The following is a 20,388-nucleotide window of genomic DNA, read 5'->3' on the forward strand; positions in this document are numbered from 1 at the left end:
TGATTAATATAATAATTGGTTTAATATAAAATGTTTCTCACCTGCAGTATAAATTTTAACTGAGACTGGGGAGAGAAACAGTGAAACAAAGAAGAATTAGACACAGTACAAGCATGATGCTATTTTTTAAGCAATATTCATATCTTTTCAATGACAAACCGATTCACCCAAAAAAGACAATTCTGTCACCATTTACTCATCCCTATGTTATTCCAAAATGGTGTGCTGTTATTTTGGTGGAACACAAAAGGCCAAATTTTTGAAGATTCATTAAGTTGCTCTTTTCAGTGACAGTTCGTAGTATGTCAGATTTAAAAAGGAAAAGACTCAAGATTAAATCTGTAAATTCCAAGTCTTCTTAATTCATACAATAGTTTTGTGTGTGAGACAAGCTGATTTTTTTTGTTATAAATTCACTTATAATCTTCCCTTTTGCCAAAGCATGTCAGATTCAACTGTCACATAATAGTTTGACATTGTGCTATAGCAGAATGTGGCACTCTAGTACACATATGCAGAATAGTGTCACAGACTGCTGTATAGTATTTCTAACAAAGAGATGCGTGATGCAGAATGAACGAAGAGATACAATGTTTAATAATCACAGAGAGCGGTAGCACACTACACATAACATTAACGCAAGACCTTGAACTGAGGAAAACTGAAGGCTTAAGAAAATTTAAGAACATCATGAGTGTTGGATGAAGGTCGTGGACCTAGTCAATTAAAAGCAAATCAGCAAATACATCCTATTGTTTGCCAGCGATAAAGATCTTTATTTGTTGAACATCTGTATATGCTGTCTGTGAATGATAGCTTCAATTTCAATTCATTCGAGTAATACGTTTTACAACCAAATAGATATTATGCCACACTAACACTACTACAAAGTATAACATTACCAGTTGTTGTTTTACATAAACCTTAATTTATACATTTGATGAATGAGCACCGGCCAACTCGCAGTAATTTAAATATTGCACAGAAGAAGATCCGTCAATGTGCATTTGAGGATTGTTTGTGTTCAGATATTCAGTAGTGGATTTCAGTGCGAGCACATGTGAAGAGTTTTCACTGTCAGTGGTTCCTGCTGTGTTTTGATACTGTTCAAATAACACAAATAAGTCGGGACAACAGTGTTCTTCTTTTGGTTTACTGCGCAATATGAATTACCAAACTTTGTGAACAAAGGTATTTTGGACAATGAACTGGCCAACCAAAATCGAACCCAGAGTTAATCTCTAGACTGGCCAAATACAATTCAATACACTACCAAATACATCCTATTGTTTGCACCATGTTCCCTTTACATGCATTTGAATGCAAAACTCTGCAGGTTCACTTTATTTCGACATTGTCTAATAATCCAAATGTAGTTGTATTCGTTATTATTATACAAAGCAAAGGACATGCAATGATATTGGCTACAGCTGCCTAATCTCTTCTATGTTTGTTGCAGAGATATCTAATTATGATAATAATAATAATCATTTAAATTCAATATCTATCTAAATATTAAAAATGTTATTGTATTGTTATATAGGCTATATATGATCCGAAGTAACTAGTAAATTGCTACTTGAGTAGATTTTTCATTGGATACTTTTTTACTCTTACTCAAGTAACTAAAGTCCTCATGAAATCAAAATTGACCCTATTTACTTTGTCAGCACACATTACTGGACTTAGGGTGAACAATTATCCGTGCACATTAATACACAGAGAAAATAGTTTGTCATGGTAATCTTTCATCAAAATCTGAAAAGTTACTTCCGGTCTGGAATGTCGTTCCTTCTCTGATGACGTCAGTTTGACGGCTTGGGTTGAAAACACTTAACCACTCTCCTCCAACTGTTAGTCTGCTATGAACGAGAGCTGGAGAGGAGGTGCGCTGAAGTAAAACCCTCTATTCAATATTCTGCACTGAAGAAAAATTTGTTGCTACTTCCGGTTCACAGGGTATTTAAGATTATTACTTTTACTTTTTCTTTGAGTAAATATTTATAGTTATTATTTTGAATAACATTTATAGACAATATAGATATATTTGAATAATGTATAAATATATGTATATATAAATATACACCATAAATAAATAGTAAATAATGTATAGTACTTGTACTTTTACTTGAGTACAGTTTTTGGATACTCTTCCCACCTTTGATAATGCAGCATTCATGCCATGTCGTAATTACCATAATGGTTCTGAACTTTAAAAAGCCTTCACGTGTGTGTAGAACTTTTAATTACAATGTGTAAACCCGTAATTTTCTGAGAGCTACAAATTTGTTCCACGTGGCCGCTGTACCACCTAACCACTTCAGATTAAAGGTGTGTTCGAAGGTGTGAAGCGGCACTGTGCAGACCGATCTGTTTATGATATCAAAGTACTGCAAGAGCGATTCAAAAGCATACAGAGCTTTATTTACGGTAATTACGACATGGCGTGAAAGCAGCATAAGGTGAAAAAAAAATATACTAAAATGTATTTGAAATACATTTATGTTGTGCTAAGTATACTACAAATACATTTACATGATGTACTTTTGGTGTACTAAACTGTTAAAGTCTGCTAAATTGGAACAACTAATGACAAATAGTTTTCCCTCAGCAAAGCTAGTTTCAGAGGACCACGGAAGCCTTTTTTTTTTTTTTTTTATGTTGTCTTTTTTGGAGCTTGACAGACATGATTGCTATGAACTGTTGTTATGATATAAGAGTTGCATATACAGTCTTCAAACATTCTTTAGCATTGTTGAAAGAAAGTCTTTTTTTGAATGAAAGAATGTAAATGATGACAGAATATGTGGGGGTGGGGGGCTGTCTGTTGATCATTTACCATGTAATACTGTTGTTTGTGTTGGAAACATTTGAAAATATCCTAAATTACTTCCTCAAGTACTATTAAATTTTCTTGCTTTTGTTACTTTGTGCTGCTCATCCCACTCAAACACACACACACACACACACACACACACACACACACACACACACACAGGCTCACATGATTACAATAAACTCTGTGTTCACAGGCGTTTTTGAAAAACTAATCAGCCATCATGTAAACAAAGAGCACAGCTCCATAATCCCCCACCCCCGACCCTATTCTCTCTCCCCCCCGACCCTACACCCCCCCCCCCCCCCTCCCTCTTTCATGCTTTCTCTCTTTCTCCTACCAGATATGAAAGAGGACAGGACAATTCTGTTGTTAAGTGGCTGGGTGGCACGATAGTTATCCTGGAGAACCATGGGCTCTGCTTCTTCTGCTTTGCTGGAGTACAACAGTGTCTCTAATTTCATTAGCTAATATGTTGAGAAGAGAAGAGAAGAGAAGAGAAGAGAAGAGAAGAGAAGAGAAGAGAAGAGAAGAGAAGAGAAGAGAAGAGAAGAGAAGAGAAGAGAAGATTAACACATCTTTATTAAATACAATTCCTCTTCAATACATCACTGTTCACAAATTCCTCATTCGCATCACATTATCTTTTAGCCTTTTAGTATAAATAATTTTTAAAAAGACATTCTTTGAAAAATTAAAAACAAGTTGTCCTTTAATACAACATAAAACTTCTCTTACACACCACTTTTCTCTAAAAGTCATTGTCACCTACTGTAGATGTGCACAAAACAGAGAAGTCATTGATAACTTTGTGATGAACTGGTTTAATGTGTGACATCTCGTAGCATCCGAACACCCGCTTCCCTTCCTGGTCTCCGACCCCCCACCTTGTCCATTTGCAAACATCCGGCTACCATACAAATATGAATATGTGCAACATACACATATTCTACATATTTCCCTTTTTTTTTTTTTTTTACTTTAACAAGTGCAATATAGAAATAAACACTAACAACCTGTAGCACGTGCTCCCATCTTTTATGAACAACGGCGTGCTGTGTAAGCAGTCAGTGTTTAACAAAGTCTTTGAACCTTGAATTGGACACCATTCCTGATCGAGTGACAACAAGTGGAGCTGGATCCTCTTGCCTGAAACTGTCACTGTTTTGTGGTGACGGCATGTCACATCCATTTTTCGGAGTGTGATGTAGCATCGCAGCACATGGGCTTGCTTGGGGTTCTGGAAGGATCATGGGCACGGACGTGGTGGTGGTAGGACAGTGTGATTCAGTTACTCATAGAAGTTGACGGCGGTTCCTTACATAGGTCTTACCATGAGACTGGTCAATATAACTGTTGGGTTGGAGGGCATTTCCTGAAACCGTGGCCAGTTTGTCAAACCCACAGGTTGTTTCCATGCGTACCGTCTGCCCAGGCTCCAGAGGCGAAAGGCGTCTGGCAGATTTGTCATGGCTTATCCTTCCTTTTTGTCTGAGTGTGAATAAAGCAGCCTGAACATTAGTCTCAACTCTCGGTGTGAGCTGGGATGGTACCATGGGGATCAGAGACTTGGTGCGTCGGGACAGTAGACGTTGCGCTGGAGAAGGCATGCCAACCCTGGGTGTGTTTCGTAGGTTGAGCAAGGCTGCATGAATGTCAGAACCATCACATTCACATTTTTCTAGGAGATTCTTTGCAGACCTGAAAACACGCTCCATTGGACCACTTGACCTAGGGTAATTGGGACTGCTTATGACATGCTGAAAATCCCACTTCTGACACCATGTAGATGAGCACAAAACAGAGGAGTCGTTTAATAACTTTGTGATGAACTGGTTTAATGTGTGACATCTCATAGCATCCGAACACCCGCTTCCCTTCCCTTTCACTCTACTAGTGTCCTTTGTATAGAAATCACCAATTCTTCTGGCTTTAAAACCTTCTCTGCCCCACTTTAATCCTCCTGGTAACTCCTGGTAACATACTGCATATCATTCACTCTTACTCCAATTTACTTTAGCAGTGGATACCTTTTCATATACCTCTATGCTTTTTATAAGATTATTGACATCTACAGTACATGTCTACTTAAAAATACTAATAGCTCAATTCTATTTCAATTAGAATAATTCGGTATTAAAAACCCTTTAAGATGTTTTCTCATTCTTCTTAATAATGGTTCAATGGCAATGATGTATAATTGACCAGAGAGTGGGCACCCTTGCCTAATTCCTCTTTTTTACAGGGATTGAGGCTCTCAACCCTCCTCCCACCATCACAATACAGAAACATCACAATATCCAATAATTTGTTTTGATTTTATCCAAGAAATAAACCTATCACCAAAAGCACTCAAAACTTTGAAAAAATATCCATGGTCCACCCTATCAAAAAATGTGTGATCTATTTATAAAAAAAAAAAAAAAACCTTGTTAATATTCTCTTTAAAACTCTATCCATAATACAGGTACACAATAAGTCTGATCACTATGAATAATTTTGTTCAGATAGCATTTCATCCGGTTCTCTAAATATTTGGTTAAAATTTTGTAATCCATAATTAAAAGAGAAACATGTCTCCAAGTATTCAAAAATCCTGAATCCCCTTTTTTAGGTAACAGGGATAATCCTGCTCATATACAGCTGCTTGGAAATGAATCATTTTCAAAACAAACACTCTTTTGTTACTTCATAAAAATCTTTTCCCAAAATGTTCCAAAAATGACAATACAAATCGTCTCGGGTTACTTGACTGTAACCCTGTTCCCTGAGAAGCGGGAAATGAGATGCTGCACTGATTTAAGCGCTATGGGAAAACATCTTTGTTTGACCGGTTGTGAACACGTGTGGCAAACACATCAAGAGTTTGGCTTAAATAAACTCTGATGATGACGTCATCGGAATGCGCACGTCAGAGGCTATAAATAGATGTGATACAGGTGCACTTTTAGGTCACTTTTTCTGAAGAACCTCCTGACCGTGCCCAGTGCAGCAATGCAGTGCAGCATCTCATTCCCGCTTTTTCAAGGAATAGGGTTACAGTCAAGTAACCTGAGACGTTCCCTTTCAAATGCTACTCTCAATGCTGCGCTGATTTAAGCGCTATGGGAACGAGAATACCAACACCTTCGCACTGGAAGTGTCTGGACCCTCATACATGAGTTTGGGATGTCGACTCAAAAAAGATGTGTGTGTGTCATAAATGTGTGTGGAGAGGACCAGCCTGCTGCATCACATACTTGCTGCAAGGGGGCGCTTCTTGCTAAAGGCCTGGAGGATGTAACCCCCCTAGTAGAATGAGCCCTAACGCCCGGAGGTGAAGCTTGACCACACGCCTCATAGGCTGGGGCAATGACATCCCTCACTCAATGCGACATAGTCTGCTGTGTGGCGGCCACCCCCAGATGATCTATTACATCTTTACATTTATTTAAATCAGCTCTATTTTCATATTTAAAGACACCATGTACATGTTTTAATTGAGGATTCCTTTTCTCAGTTCATATTGTAGTAAATCTTTTTATGAGGCCTTATTATTATTATTATTATTATTATTTTATTATTATTTTTTATTATTTTTTTTATTTATTGTTTTGTCAATGTAAACCATGTAATTTATTGTATAATTTGGGAAGGTGGTGGGTCTTATGGGGGAAAATGCTGTGAATGATGTCCTGTTGAGTTTGGTCTTTATTTTTGTGCTGTTTTTTTTTTTTTTTTTTTACATGTGTTATTGTATATTGTTATGTTTTGAGCATGTGTGGCTCTTGGTGTTATTTTCAATTAGTGATTGAAAGGACCCCCTTGAAAATGAGATGGTACATCTCAAGGGGCTATCCAAAATAAAAGAATCAAAGAATCAAAGGTTACAGCCCCCATGACAAATTAACAGCTACTCTGACTTATGCCACTGGCTAGTGCCGTGGACGTAAATCTGAAATGCTCTGGCGTAGTAAACAACGGAGAACAGAAGGCTTCGAGAATGACCGGATGCACGGTCGAAAATGGAACTTTGGGAAGATAGTCGGGGTGAGGGTGCAAAGTAGCCTTGACCAGTCCAGGGGCAAAGTCTAAACAGGATGGCAAAACCGATAGAGCCTGTCGACGAGATAGCCATAAGGAAAACCATTTTTAGAGTCAGAAGCTTGACTGGCGCTCATTCTAGTGGTTCAAAGGGGTTGTTGACTAGCCCCTCAAGGACCACGGCTAAGTCCCATGAGGGAACTTTCACTCTGTCGGGTGGTCTCAGTCGCCTAGCTCCAAGAATGAAGTGGGCAATCAGAGGGCGTTTACCCATTGAAACCCTGTCCATAAGAGCATGGCAAGCCAAAATGGGGGTCACAAATTCTCTGAGAGTAGCAGGACATATGCCTGTTGATAACTTTTCCTGCAGAAACTCTAGCACCGGAACAATCTTTTTTTCGCTGGAAGTCCAGCGTCTCTTAGCTGGTCTCCCTCAGGGGCCAAACATGAAGGTTCCAAAGTTCGGACCGGGGATGGAATATCATCCACTGTGCCTGAGATAGAAGGTCCCTCCTGTTCGGTATTGCCCATGGCGAACCGTCGAGGAGGGATATAATTTCCAAGAACCAAACTCTCTGCCAACGAGGCGCTATCAGCAAGAGGCAAGACCCTAGTTGATGACCTTGGCCAGGACTCCTGAGAGCAGAGTGATTGGTGGAAACGCAAAAAGGCGCTTTCTGGGCCATGCAAGTAGTAAAGTGAGAAGTAAAGGGGACATTGCATGTTCATTAGTGTTTCCTGTGAAGCGAAGAGGTCCACCTCTGCTTCGTGAAATCTTTCCCAGATCTGAATGACTACATCAAGTTGGAGCTTCCAATCCCTGTGTGTCACCTCCCATCTGGACAGTAAGCCTGCTGCAACATTTGTGCTTCCAGAAATGTATCGTCATGAGGGACAGGAACCTAAAGCAGAATCTGCTGCGCTAGTTTGTTTAAACGGCGCAAACGCAGTCCGCCTTGGCAATTTTATGTAGGCGACTACTGCAGTGTTGTCCACCCGCACTAGGACATAATAGCCCCTTAACTGGTGGAGGAAGTACTTCAGGTTAGCCTAAGCTACCTTCTCGTCATCACATAGTCCAGCATTAAAACGTCTAGAGTAAAAATCAACTGCAAGTTTTCAAATTTCATTTGGATTGTCCATAATTGTCCCATCTGGACGTCTTAAAGCATAGGATTATGCTCCACATTTTGCAAAAAAAAAAAAAAAAAAAAAACTTGCTAGGAGCATCCATATCCTTGATTGAACAAAAATGTGACCTTATTAAAGGGTTAGTTCACCCAAAAAAGAAAATTCTGTCAGTAATTACTCACCCTCATGCTGTTCCAACCCCGTAAGACCTTCGTTCATCTTCTGGCCCAGAAAAGTTATTAAAGAGATTGTTAATATAGTCCAAGTGACTACAGTGGCTCAATCTTAAGTATATCAAGCGACGAGAATACTTTTTGTGCGCAAAAAACAACAAAAATAACGACTTTATTCCACTATTCATTTCCTTCTATCTGGGCCACGAGTTAGTTCACGTAGTGTTTTTGCACAGCGCGTCTGTGTTAAACGTCACCACGTAGGCTCACTATTGGCCGACGCTGGTCATGTGTGTGATGCGTGTGACGAACAACAAAGACGCGCTGCGCAAAAACAGTACGTGAACTAACTCGAGGCCCAGATAGAAGGAAATGAATAGTGGAATAAAGTCGTTATTTTTGTTTGTTTTTGCGCACAAAAAGTTTTCTCGTCGCTTGATATACTTAAGATTGAGCCACTGTAGTCACTTGGACTATATTAACGAGCTCTTTAATACATTTTCTGGGCCAGCAAGTTTCAGTCACCTAGAAGTCTATGGAGGAGTGAGCCAGCGCTCAGATTTCATCAAAAATATCTTAATTTGTGTTCCGAAGATGAACGAAGGTCTTACAGGGTTGGAACAACATGAGGGTGAGTAATTACTGACAGAATTTTCATTTTTGGGTGAACATACCCTTTAATGCATTTTAACTTGTTCTTGCAATAGATGTTTAAATTTTAGCTGCTTCTTACTTAATTCACCACTTTTATTGATTCCTTCTTCATTGTCCAGCAACATCTTTTCCATTTCTCCCATTTCACATTGCAAATTTTGAACTGTATTCATAGCTTTTTATATTTGAGACTCATAACTTTGACAAAAAAAATAATAATATGTGCCTTTCAAACCTCCCATTGACTTTTATCAATGTGTCATTTTTTTTAATCATTATTTGTCATAATTATTTTTCTGTAACCTCCATTTATCCAAAAGATGAGTAAAACTCTTACAAAATAACATTATATTATACATTCTTATTAAAATACCAATAATACTGCAATCTAAAAGTCGTTTTTTATTATATAGTAGTTTATCTATAGTTACCATATCTATAGTTACTCAGACAAACCACTAGGAATGATAGCAGCATTCATCACTCTATTATTAAAAGACTTACTCATAAATCCTGTCTAATCTAGCCCCCTTAATGGGATAGTTCACCCAAAAATGAAAAATCTATCATTTACTCACCCTAAAGTTGTTTCAAACATTTCTTTCTTCTGCTAAACACAAAATAAGTTATTTTGAAGAATGTAGGAAACCAAACAGCTGATGGACCCCATTGCCTTCCATAGTATTTTCCATACTATGGAAGGCAATGGAGTCCATCAACTGTTTGGCTAACCATATTCTTCTAAATATATATTTTTTCTGTTCAGCAGAAGAAAGAAATGAATACATGTTTGGAACAACTTGAGGGTGAGTAAGTGATGACAGAAATATTTTTGGGTGAACTATTATTTTAACTTTATTATTTCTTAATTTGATAAATGCATACTGTATACTGTTCACTCTGTATCACTGTATCACTCAAATCATGTTCTTGAATCACCTTAGAAAGTACTACACCTGATTGAAAATGAGTTTCTTCACCAATCCTATCAACCTTATAATCTTCAGTACAGTTCCAGTCTTCAGCCATTACTACACAACTATATTTTATTATAGCCTATTTTAATGTCTTTTTAAGTCGCGCTGATTGCCATTTTCATCAGAAGTTTTCTCCTTCAAGCGCGAATATCATCTCCTCGCTGACTCAGAAGAAGAAGAAGACAGAAGTCTTTCTGCTCGCCGTTGAAACAAACCTCAAGCAGCGGATTAACGGCGCTTCAGTGACTGCAGCTGACTTGGCACTTCTACTCTGCAGCTATTCAGTGACTATTTAAAAGCAAATTTCACTTAAAAAGAGCAAATTATAAGCAATGTTTTTTGCTAAACGTCACGCCACGAGTGTGGCTCATGCAGTGCTCTCCTAATTCCCTCAGATCAGCACAAAGAGTACATCGCTTGTCTAGGCCGTGCCCAGACAGAGGCTACACTCACAGAGACCAGCTTTTCTCACTGCGAGATCATTTCATAATTTCAGTCGTGGATCCCAGGGATGGTTCAGCTCTGTCAGCAGCCCCATGGCCAATTCCGTTGAGGAGGGACCTCCTCTCCCAAGCAGGGGGGACAATTTGGCATCCCCAACCTGACTTGTGGAGCCTCCATCTATGGCCGCTCAACGGGAGCCTTCTCTTCTTTCCCATACGCTCCTATAGCAGGGCAATCAATTGGGGAAGATGACTTGGTCGTCAAGTTTGAATTTGCCTTGTCCCCACATGGTTCCATCCTGGGACCTGTCCAGAGTTCTGAGGGCACTCCGATGACCTGCATTACTGCAGTTTCTGTAAGAAGCTCATGTTCCCATAGAAGCAGTCAGTGTCCTGATACCTGCACTTGGGACTACACATGTGCTGGACCAACTTGAAATATCTGATTTTAGCCTTATTTGAGCACAAAAAAAAAGAAAGAAAAAAGTATCAGACAGTTCATGTCAGATTTTGTTGCTGATTTGAAATATATTTTTTAAATGATGTTTTATAAACAAAGTTCGGGAGGAGCACGTTCAAATAATCAATCAATCAACCAATCTATCAATCATCTCATCAAACAATTACCATGTCTACCCTATCAGCATGAGAGGAAGCATATATATATTCACTCTGAATTCACAACTCACCTAACTTCCTTGACAGTTTCAGCATCCCTCCACCACCCCGACTCCTCACCCTTGGCTTGTTCTTTCACAGCCAGGAATACGGGGAGAGTACTCTGGGTTCGGGCCGAATACCGAGCCCGGAGCCCTCTCCTCGGACAGCATGCCAAATACGCATTTATTCTATCTGACTTATTTGTAAGTGTAAACTAGTGAAATGAGAGTTTTTGAGATTTCTGAATTTCCCCATTCAAGAAGTTAGAGGTTGGACTTGCATGACTGATATAGCTGCTCGGAGTCATTGAAAGCATGCTATCAGACTTTTTGTCTCCCTCCTCCCCAGCACCACCTGCCTAATTTGGCTTACATGGGATTTATTTACCTGTGCAATAATCATGCTGTCTAATCAGCATTTTGCTATGCCACACCTGTGAGCTGGATGGATTATCACGGCAAAGGAAAAGTGCTCACTAACACAGATTTAGACAGATTTGTGAACAATATTTGAGAGAAATAGGCCTTTTGTGTACATAGATAAAGACCTAGATCTTTGAGTTCAGCTCATGAAAAATAGGGCCAAAAACAAAAGTGTTGCATTTATAATTTTGTTCAGTGTACTTGCAGCAGCAGCAGCAGCCTAAAAGGATATATTACACCCAGGCCACTACTACTGTCACATCCAGTAATATGAAAATAACAATTTATCTCAAGAATTGTCATGACTGAACTAATGAATATGAAAAGTTAGCATTGTTTGAGCTTTCACACAGTCTCTCTGTACCTGTGAATGAGAGATTTTCACCCTTTCATTGAAGATGGTCCAGAGGACACTCTGGTGGCAGGGTGGAGTGGTGAGTGAGCCATTGTAGCGGAAATATTGGCTGAGGTTGTCAGGCAGCAATGACTGTATGTCAAATGCAGGGATAGCCACCTTCTGGCCTGAAATAAATCAAACAAATATTAAAAGTTGTAAACATTTTAATGAAATTGTATGTCTTGTATGTTGTATGTTAATTTACAAACTAACCCAAAAGGCTGAAGCACGGAAATCACACATGTATACAGTAGATATACTCGCACATATACACAAATACATGCCTGCATATCTGATGCTGCCCAGATAGTTGAGAATACTACCGTATGCCTGATTAATCTCTTCACCTGCCTGAAAAAACAAACAACTGAATGAGATAAAGTTTGAGTGGTAATATATATATATATATATATATATATATATATATATATATATATATATATATATATATATACACATATATATATATATATATATATATATATATATATATAAATACTACATGAATATAGGGTTTGTTTAAAGAGAAATCACCTCAATTAGAATCCCTAACACAGCCAGGCCATTTTCTTGGGTCACAGCTTCAGACATATTAGCATAAACCTCTGTATTGTAATGGACAATATGGAGCTGAGAGAAAAGAGAGAGTGTGTGTTCAGGTTATAATATATTTAGGCAGCTTAAATAAGACATGTTTTCTTTCATAGGTTCGCACAATGTTGTGAAGTAGCTGACACTATAGAATGCAGGTATGACATCACTTTGTAGGCCAAACTCAGAATCAAGTTAGCATTTTAGCACATTCAGTTCCATCGTCCTGAAGTCAAGGTTTTTGGTTAAATGGCTGAAATGAACGTGGTTCTATATAGTGTCAACTACTGATACGGCATTGAGTGTACCTATGAAAGTGATCATCTCTGTTACTTATGTAACCTTGGTTCACTTTCATAGGTACACTCAATGCCGTATCAGTAGTTGGTTCTATATAGTGTCAACTACTGATACGGCATTGAGTGTACCTATGAAAGTGATCATCTCTGTTACTTATGTAACCTTGGTTCACTTAATGGGGAACAAGACATTGCGTAGCTGACCATGCTACTTTGTTAAAGCTTTCTTTCTTCATTGAAATCTGAGGAGTGATTTGCACATGTGTGCATATAGCCCTAGTGTTTCCTGTGTTTGTTGTTGTTGTCAGATCAGGACAAGGACTCTTTTTGTCTGCAGGCACCAAAAAAAAAAAAAAAAAAAAAAAAACACCTTCTAAACTGAGATCATTTCAAAAAGGCAACAAAAAGGCTGTCAATAATCCAGACCAGACCTCAACAATCCAGACAGGAACAATCTCAGTGGAACTTCCGTGGTAGCATTCATCTAGCGTAGATGAACGTAACGGCTGAAGAGCCAGAACAAGGCGGTGTAGTGCAGTGGAGTGCACTGTTGAGGCGTGGGGCTGGCAGCACTCAGGCGGCACGTGAAGCAGGGTGGAGACAAAGACAATCCACGATCAGAGATCGGGAGCGCAACCAGGGCTGAATGCAGTGGGGAACAAAACTGCCAAAGTATCCCACAGGACATGGCAGAATACAAGACAATGAGGCTGGACTCCAACAAGACAAGGCAGAACACAACAATGATGCTGGAACATACGCTTGCACAAACAAACAATCTGCTTGCTCCACCGTGATGGTCTCCAGCTTTGCTGTAGTTTCCTGTTCCGCCTGCACTGCCCTGGTGATCTTCTACAGCACTCTGGTGGTCTCCTGTAGCACTCTGGTGGTCTTCTGCTTCGCCTGCAATGCCCTGCTGATCTTCTACGGCACTCTGGTGGTCTCCTGTAGCACTCTGGTGGGCTTTTGCTTCACCTGGTGATCTTCTACGGCACTCTGGTGGTCTCGTGTATCACTCTGGTGGTCTTCTGCTTCGCCTGCACTGCCCTGCTGATCTTCTACGGCACTCTGGTGGTCTCCTGTAGCACTCTAGTGGGCTTCTGCTTCACCTGCACTGCCCTGGTGATCTTCTACGGCACTCTGGTGGTCTCCTGTAGCACTCTGGTGGGCTTCTGCTTCGCCTGCACTACCCTGGTGATCTTCTACGGCACTCTGGTGGTCTCCTGTAGCACTCTGGTGGTCTTCTGCTCCGTCTGCGCTGCCCTGGTGATCTTCTGCTCTGCCTGTGCCACCCTGGTGGTCTCCTGCGCCCCTCTAGTGTTCCCTACTTTAATTGATCTAGGAGCCTATCTTCTATTAATATCCCAGAATGGAACTACTTATGTCGTAAAAATGGTTGTTATGATTCTTTTTAATCTAATTTTGATTTTAAAACATTCCTGTTGTCTCTCAACAATGCTGCACAATACCGATAATCTGCATCCTATTTGCTCCTCTTCTAATGCACCTCTCTCTGTATCTGTGGGTCTTTGGAATTGTCATTCAGCAGTCAACAAAGCTGACTTCATTCCAGCCTTTGCAACTCAATCTACTCTCAATATCTCGGGCTTGACCGAGACCTGGATTCGTCCAGAGGACTCAGCAATCCCTGCGGCTCTCTCACTATTTCTCTCACACCCCTCATCAGTCTGGGAGGGGTGGGGGCACAGATGTTCTCATTTCTAACAATTAGAAGTACTCAACTCACTCTTCTCTTTGCAATAACATTTCGTTTGCATTTCATGCTATTTACATGAAACATTTCCTGTTAAAATCCATATTGTTGTAATTTATCGCTCCCCAGGTCAAATGAGTACCTTTGTAGAGGAGCTGTATGTGCCCACATCCAGGAGCCCACTTGTAGTCTTTGGTGATTTCAACATCCATCTGGAGATGCCTTATGCTAAAGACTTCCACTCTCTCCTAGCCGCATTTGATCTAAAACCGGCTCATCACCACAGGTACTCACAAATCAGGCAACCAACTTGACCTAATTTACACGTGCAACTGCATCACATAAAGTTTTTGGTAAAACCTCTGCACATTTCTGATCATTTCTTCACTACTTTTAATCTAGAACTCACTACTTGTGCACCACCAACCCCTCTACCAGTTGCTTTCAGACATAACCTTCGCTCACTTTCTCCCTACCATCTTTCCTAAGTTGTGTCATCATCTCTTCCCTGATTATCATCTCTGGATGTAAATACCGCAACGGACACTTTATGTTACACTTTAACTTCTTGTCTAGTCAATATCTCTTCCAGGCCACGTGTGCTACCAGTGTTGGGGAAGCTACTCTCAAACTGTAGCTTGACAAGCTACAAGCTACTCATAAGTTGAAATAGTTAAGATACAGTCAAGCTACCCTTCTGAAAAAGTAGTTAGCTACACTATAAGTTACTATCAAAAAGTAGAAACTTTTTAAAAATTAGTACATATCTACTACATTAGTCTCTAGTAATATGGCACATAGTCTTAGAGCTCAAACATGAATTGGGGCTCAGGTCAGGAAGCAGACAGGCTGGCTAAACTGACCGTCTGCTAGCTGTCTCACGTCACCGAGGTCAGATAAATCCCATCACATAGAGACTCTTTCACCTAGATATCATCATATAGAGACTGTGTCTGTTCCCCGAATTAGGAAATACCAAAAACTTCCAAACCCATCTAAGGGAATTTTTTTTATTTGATGTTCAACAAATAAAAAACAGATATAATACAAATGAGCAAATGATAAAGCTTGGGTTGCTGAATATTCAATCCCTTACTTCAAAAGCACGTACTCTTATTGATATGATTACAGACTATAACCGAGATGTGCTGTGTTTGACAGAAACCTGGCTAAAACCAAACGATTACATTACTTTAAATGAGTCCACCCCCAAGATTACGGTTATAAACATGAACCTCGTCTGAAAGGCAAAGGGGGAGGTGTTGCTGTAATTTATAGTCATATTTTCAGAATTACTAAGAAGTCTAGTTTCGAAATATAATTCTTTTGAAGTGTTTAATGTAACAATATATAGTGTAAATGATAAATCGCATTTGAGATTTGTGCTGGCTACTGTATACAGGCCACCAGGGCACCATAAAGACTTTATCAAAGAATTTGCTGACTTTCTATCAGAGTTAGTATTGGCTGCAGATAAAGTCCTAATTGTTGGTGATTTTAATATACATGTATATAACGAAAAAGATGCATTGGGATTGGCATTTAAAGGCATTCTCAACTCTATTGGAGTTAGACAACACGTGTCAGGACCTACTCATTGTCGTAATCATACTCTAGCTCTAATATTATTATTTAACAATGTTGATATCGTTGAAATTCTGCAGCAGAGCAATGACATCTCAGATCATTATCTAGTCTCGTGTAAACTTCATTTAGCCAAGGCTGCAAAGCCGTGTAACAAATATGTTAGACCTATCACTTCTGCCACTAAAGATTGCTTTATTAATAATCTTCCTGATCAGTTTCATCATCTCATCATCCCAGATAGCTTAGAAGAACTCGATTTTGCAACAGAAACTTTTAACTCTCTCTTTTCCAGCACTTTACCCTTACGAAAAAGAAGTATACTTCAAGTTCATTTTATGAAGTATACTTAAGTAATGTTCAAGTATATTTTTAAGTATACATTATTCAGTAAGTATACTAATGTCAATATGTACTAGTAGTAAACTTGTAAGTGTAGTATTTTAATACCGCTTTGGACTAAATTGGCCCACTTTTAGTATATAAAAGTATATGTTTAAGTGTACTATAAGTGTAACAGTAGTAAACTTTAAGTGCACAACTAGTTCATAATTAAGTTTCTCATTTGTACTGCAATTGAAATTATGGGTATACTAGAAGTTTACTATTTTAATACTTGTAGCAAATTTTTAGTTTATGAAAGTACACTTTGAAGTATACTCTCAGTAAACTACTAGTTTCTTTAAGTGAACTAATACTACAAGTTTTCTTTAAGTGAACTTAACATTATACTTATAGTTTACTATTTATATATTATTTTTGCACTTGCAGTAGGCCTATATACCACTATGTTCAAATGTTATTTTTTATACTTGAAAAATACCTTTAACTGTACTTTAATTTTAAAAACATTTTATTAGCTTCATGCATCCTTTTTTATCAACACTTGAATGTTGGTAAGTTTCATAAAGAAAGGCAACATTTTAAACAAAAAAGTTGAGAAAATCACATTTTTGTCAAAGACAAAAGATTTTGATCAGATTCAGAATGATGATCAAAACACAGATGGAGTAGATCGAGTCCAACACCCCCAAAGCTTCACAGTCGTTTTCTCTTCATGGGTTACGCTTAATTTCATTTGGAAACATTAAGCAGTTTTGATTTTTGATAGCAATCTTCTATCACTTGTTTTAGAAAATGTTATATTTGGTTTTAATAATATTCCCTCAAATAAAAGGAAAGAGTACTATGTTATACATTTAATTTAAAATTGTGCTAAATTCCATATACATAAATGTAAGTTCAATAAAACCCTACCTTTGTTTTTGGTTCTTGAAAAAGAAATGCAAATATATATCAAGACTATCTTTCATTCCCACAATAAGAAAGCAATTTAAATATTTTTATATAATGTTTAGCCTCCACCCCCTGGCTGTCTGTTTTTTATTTTATTTATTTTTTTTAGATTTGTATATATTGCAATTCTGACTGTACATTGACTATGCTTGTTTGAAGTGCAATAAATTTTTTTTAAATCTTCTATCACTTGTTTCAGCTTCTTCTCCTGTGTTTTGATCCGGAGATTCTATACTACAAGATGCCATAGCGCCCCCTACCGTATAACAGTGAAAATATGGATAGCTGGAAAATTCAGTCAATGAGTAAAGTAGAATTAAAATAAATTCCTATGTACACTACCAGTGGACTAGCCTAAACAAAAATTCAGATACACATAATTAGACACATATCTGTTTTATATCAATATTTTAATTAATATATATATATTTTTTTTAATCAATATTATTTATATTTAATAGGCTACTCGATCAAAAGAGTTAACACAACTATACAAGCAAAGTATACTTTGAATACTTAATTATACTTTTAAGTATATCTCAATCAAATGATTGAGTACAAGTATAGGCCAAATATACTTGGACTTTTCCCTCAGTATAAGTCAAGTACACTTAAGTGTAATTTTAAGTATATTTCTGAGAAGTACATAAAGTATATTTTTGAGAAGTATATAAAATGTAGACTGAAAGTATGCTTTCTTATTTTTAGTTGAAAAGAAGTACACTAATAGAACACTTGAATAAACTCATTATTATTATCGCTGTACAAGATCAGGTTCAGTTCCATGCTTATTTTATTTACTCTATAAGCTATTCCACCTGAAAGCTTGTTACTATATAAACATGACCATGTTAGTTTATAAGACAGTGTGTAATATTATGTTTTTAAAAAAATCATTTAATAATGTCACGGTTTACGAATGCATTGCTTCCTTTTTGTCTCGTGCGTTTGTTATTTGTGTATGTGTGTGTGTCGCGTGGATTGGGTGTGGCCAGAGCAATCATGCTCATTCATCAATCTGCAATCATTATCGGCGCCAGCTGCGACTCATCATCACTTCCTTAAATACTCACCGTTTTCTCCTCTCCATTGTCAGATCATTGTTTGATGTCTTGCTGTCTGGTGTTCCTGTTCCTCGTCCTGTGATCGTGTGGTGTTCGTTCCTGGATTCCTGTTCATTGTTCAGTTCGTTGTTCACGCCGGAGATCACCATCACCATCACGTCACTCTGCACCAGCTCAGACTCACCCGTGTTCGACCATCGAGGTCCCTGCGCCACCCGCCAGTGTTTGTTTGCCTTATATGTTTCATCATTGTATCCAATAAAGAGTTTATTGCACCTGCTATTGCTTCCTCGTTCTATCAGCATGACAGAACGATCTGACCAAGACATGGAAGCAGCGGGCGGAGCTCAGATTTCTATGGAGACGTTCATCAACCGCAGCATTCAATGCATGGACGCCCAGGAGGAGGGGCTTAACAACACTGGCCGTGCGGTTCAGGCTCTGGTGGCGCAGGTGTCCGAGCTCACCCAGCAAATCCAACAACTGTGAGCTCCCACTGCGCCGCCCACACCGGCCGTTCCTCCCACACCATCGGATCCTCTCTCCCAGTCGGAACCTCGCTTACCTGTACCTGAGAGGTATGCCGGAGAACCCAGTTTCTGTCGAGCGTTCCTGACTGGATGCTCAATGCACTTTGCACTGCAACCGAGAACCTTCAACAATGAGCGATCCAGGGTCGCATTTGTCCTTTCACTGCTGACTGGGAGAGTGGCACTTTGGGGAACGGCGGTGTGGGAAAACCAAGACCCATGCTGCGAGTCGTTCCAGGCACTCTCCGCCGCCATGAAGCGAGTCTTCGACCGCTATGTCTGTGTTACAGGAGGAAGCAGTGGATTTGTCTAACGTGCCCGCGGAGTACCACGACCTGAAGGAGGTGTTCAGTAAGTCTCGAGCTGCTTCTCTGCCTCCGCATCGTCCCTACGACTGTGCCAGATTTATTGCCAGGTAAATCTCCGCCTAAGGGCAAGTTATATTCGCTTTCTGCTCCAGAAAGGGAGGCCATGGAGAAATATATTTCTGATTCTTTAGCAACGAAGTTCATTCGCCCTTCCTCTTCTCCAGCGGGGGCGGGGTTCTTTTTTGTGGGGAAGAAGGACGGTTCTCTGCGATCTTGTATTGATTACCGGGGGCTGAACAACATCACGGTAAAGAATACTTATCCTTTGCCGTTGATGTCTTCAGCTTTCGAGAGGTTGCAGGGAGCGTCACTCTTCACGAAATTGGACTTGCGTAATGCTTATCATTTGGTCCGCATCAGGGAGGGGGATGAATGGAAGACTGCTTTTAACACCCCCAGGGGTCACTTTGAATACTTGGTCATGCCCTTCGGGTTGTCCAACTCCCCAGCAGTCTTCCAGGCCCTCGTCAATGACGTGCTGCGAGATATGGTAGATCAGTTCATATATGTCTACCTGGATGACATATTGATATTTTCTTCTTCTCTCCAGGAACATGTGCAGCACGTCCGACGAGTGCTTCAGAGGTTGCTAGAGAATGGGCTTTTTGTCAAGGCGGAGAAATGCGAGTTCAACGCACAGTCGGTTCCATTTCTTGGGGACATCATTTCGTCTGAGGGAGTACGTATGGACCCTGAGAAGGTTAAGGCTGTGGTGGAGTGGCCAATCCCAGATTCCCGCAAGGCCCTGCAGAGGTTTCTGGGATTCGCCAACTTCTACCGACGTTTTATTCGTAATTTCAGCCAACTAGCCGCACCTCTGACTGCCTTGACCTCCCCCAGAACTACGTTCAGGTGGTCAGACGCGGCTGAAGCCGCGTTTGCCAAACTGAAGGACCGCTTTGTTTCGGCCCCAATTCTGATAGCCCCTGATTCCTCACGTCAGTTCGTGGTGGAGGTCGACGCGTCAGAGGTGGGGGTAGGTGCAGTGTTGTCCCAACGTTCTTCCACGGACGAGAAGATGCATCCCTGCGCGTTTTTATCCCATCGCTTGTCCCCAGCCGAACGTAACTATGACATTGGTAACAGAGAGTTGTTGGCAGTCAAGTTAGCGTTGGAAGAATGGCGTCACTGGTTAGAAGGGTCGGGGGTACCTTTTATCGTCTGGACCGATCACAAGAATTTGGAATATATCAGGTCCGCTAAAAGATTGAACTCCAGGCAGGCTC

At 39.7% G+C, this 20,388-nt stretch overlaps 1 protein-coding gene across 4 annotated transcripts in view; it reads right to left on the reverse strand.

The window, feature by feature from the left end:
- Positions 1-20,388, reverse strand: part of ca14 (carbonic anhydrase XIV) — a 69,870-nt gene that overhangs the window by 15,905 nt on the left and 33,577 nt on the right. For all 4 annotated transcript variants that reach the window (XM_084435550.1, XM_084435553.1, XM_084435551.1 and 1 more), the window contains exons 5-9: positions 12,251-12,346; positions 12,001-12,067; positions 11,684-11,841; positions 3,177-3,303; positions 42-65 (exon numbers count right to left, since the gene is read on the reverse strand). In XM_084435550.1, the coding sequence (XP_084291676.1) occupies positions 42-65; positions 3,177-3,303; positions 11,684-11,841; positions 12,001-12,067; positions 12,251-12,346 (472 nt within the window). The remainder of the gene's footprint in view (positions 1-41; positions 66-3,176; positions 3,304-11,683; positions 11,842-12,000; positions 12,068-12,250; positions 12,347-20,388) is intronic.

The sequence above is a fragment of the Rutilus rutilus genome, assembly GCF_951802725.1.
Source record: "Rutilus rutilus genome assembly, chromosome: 17".
NCBI classification, from domain to species: domain Eukaryota; kingdom Metazoa; phylum Chordata; class Actinopteri; order Cypriniformes; family Leuciscidae; genus Rutilus; species Rutilus rutilus.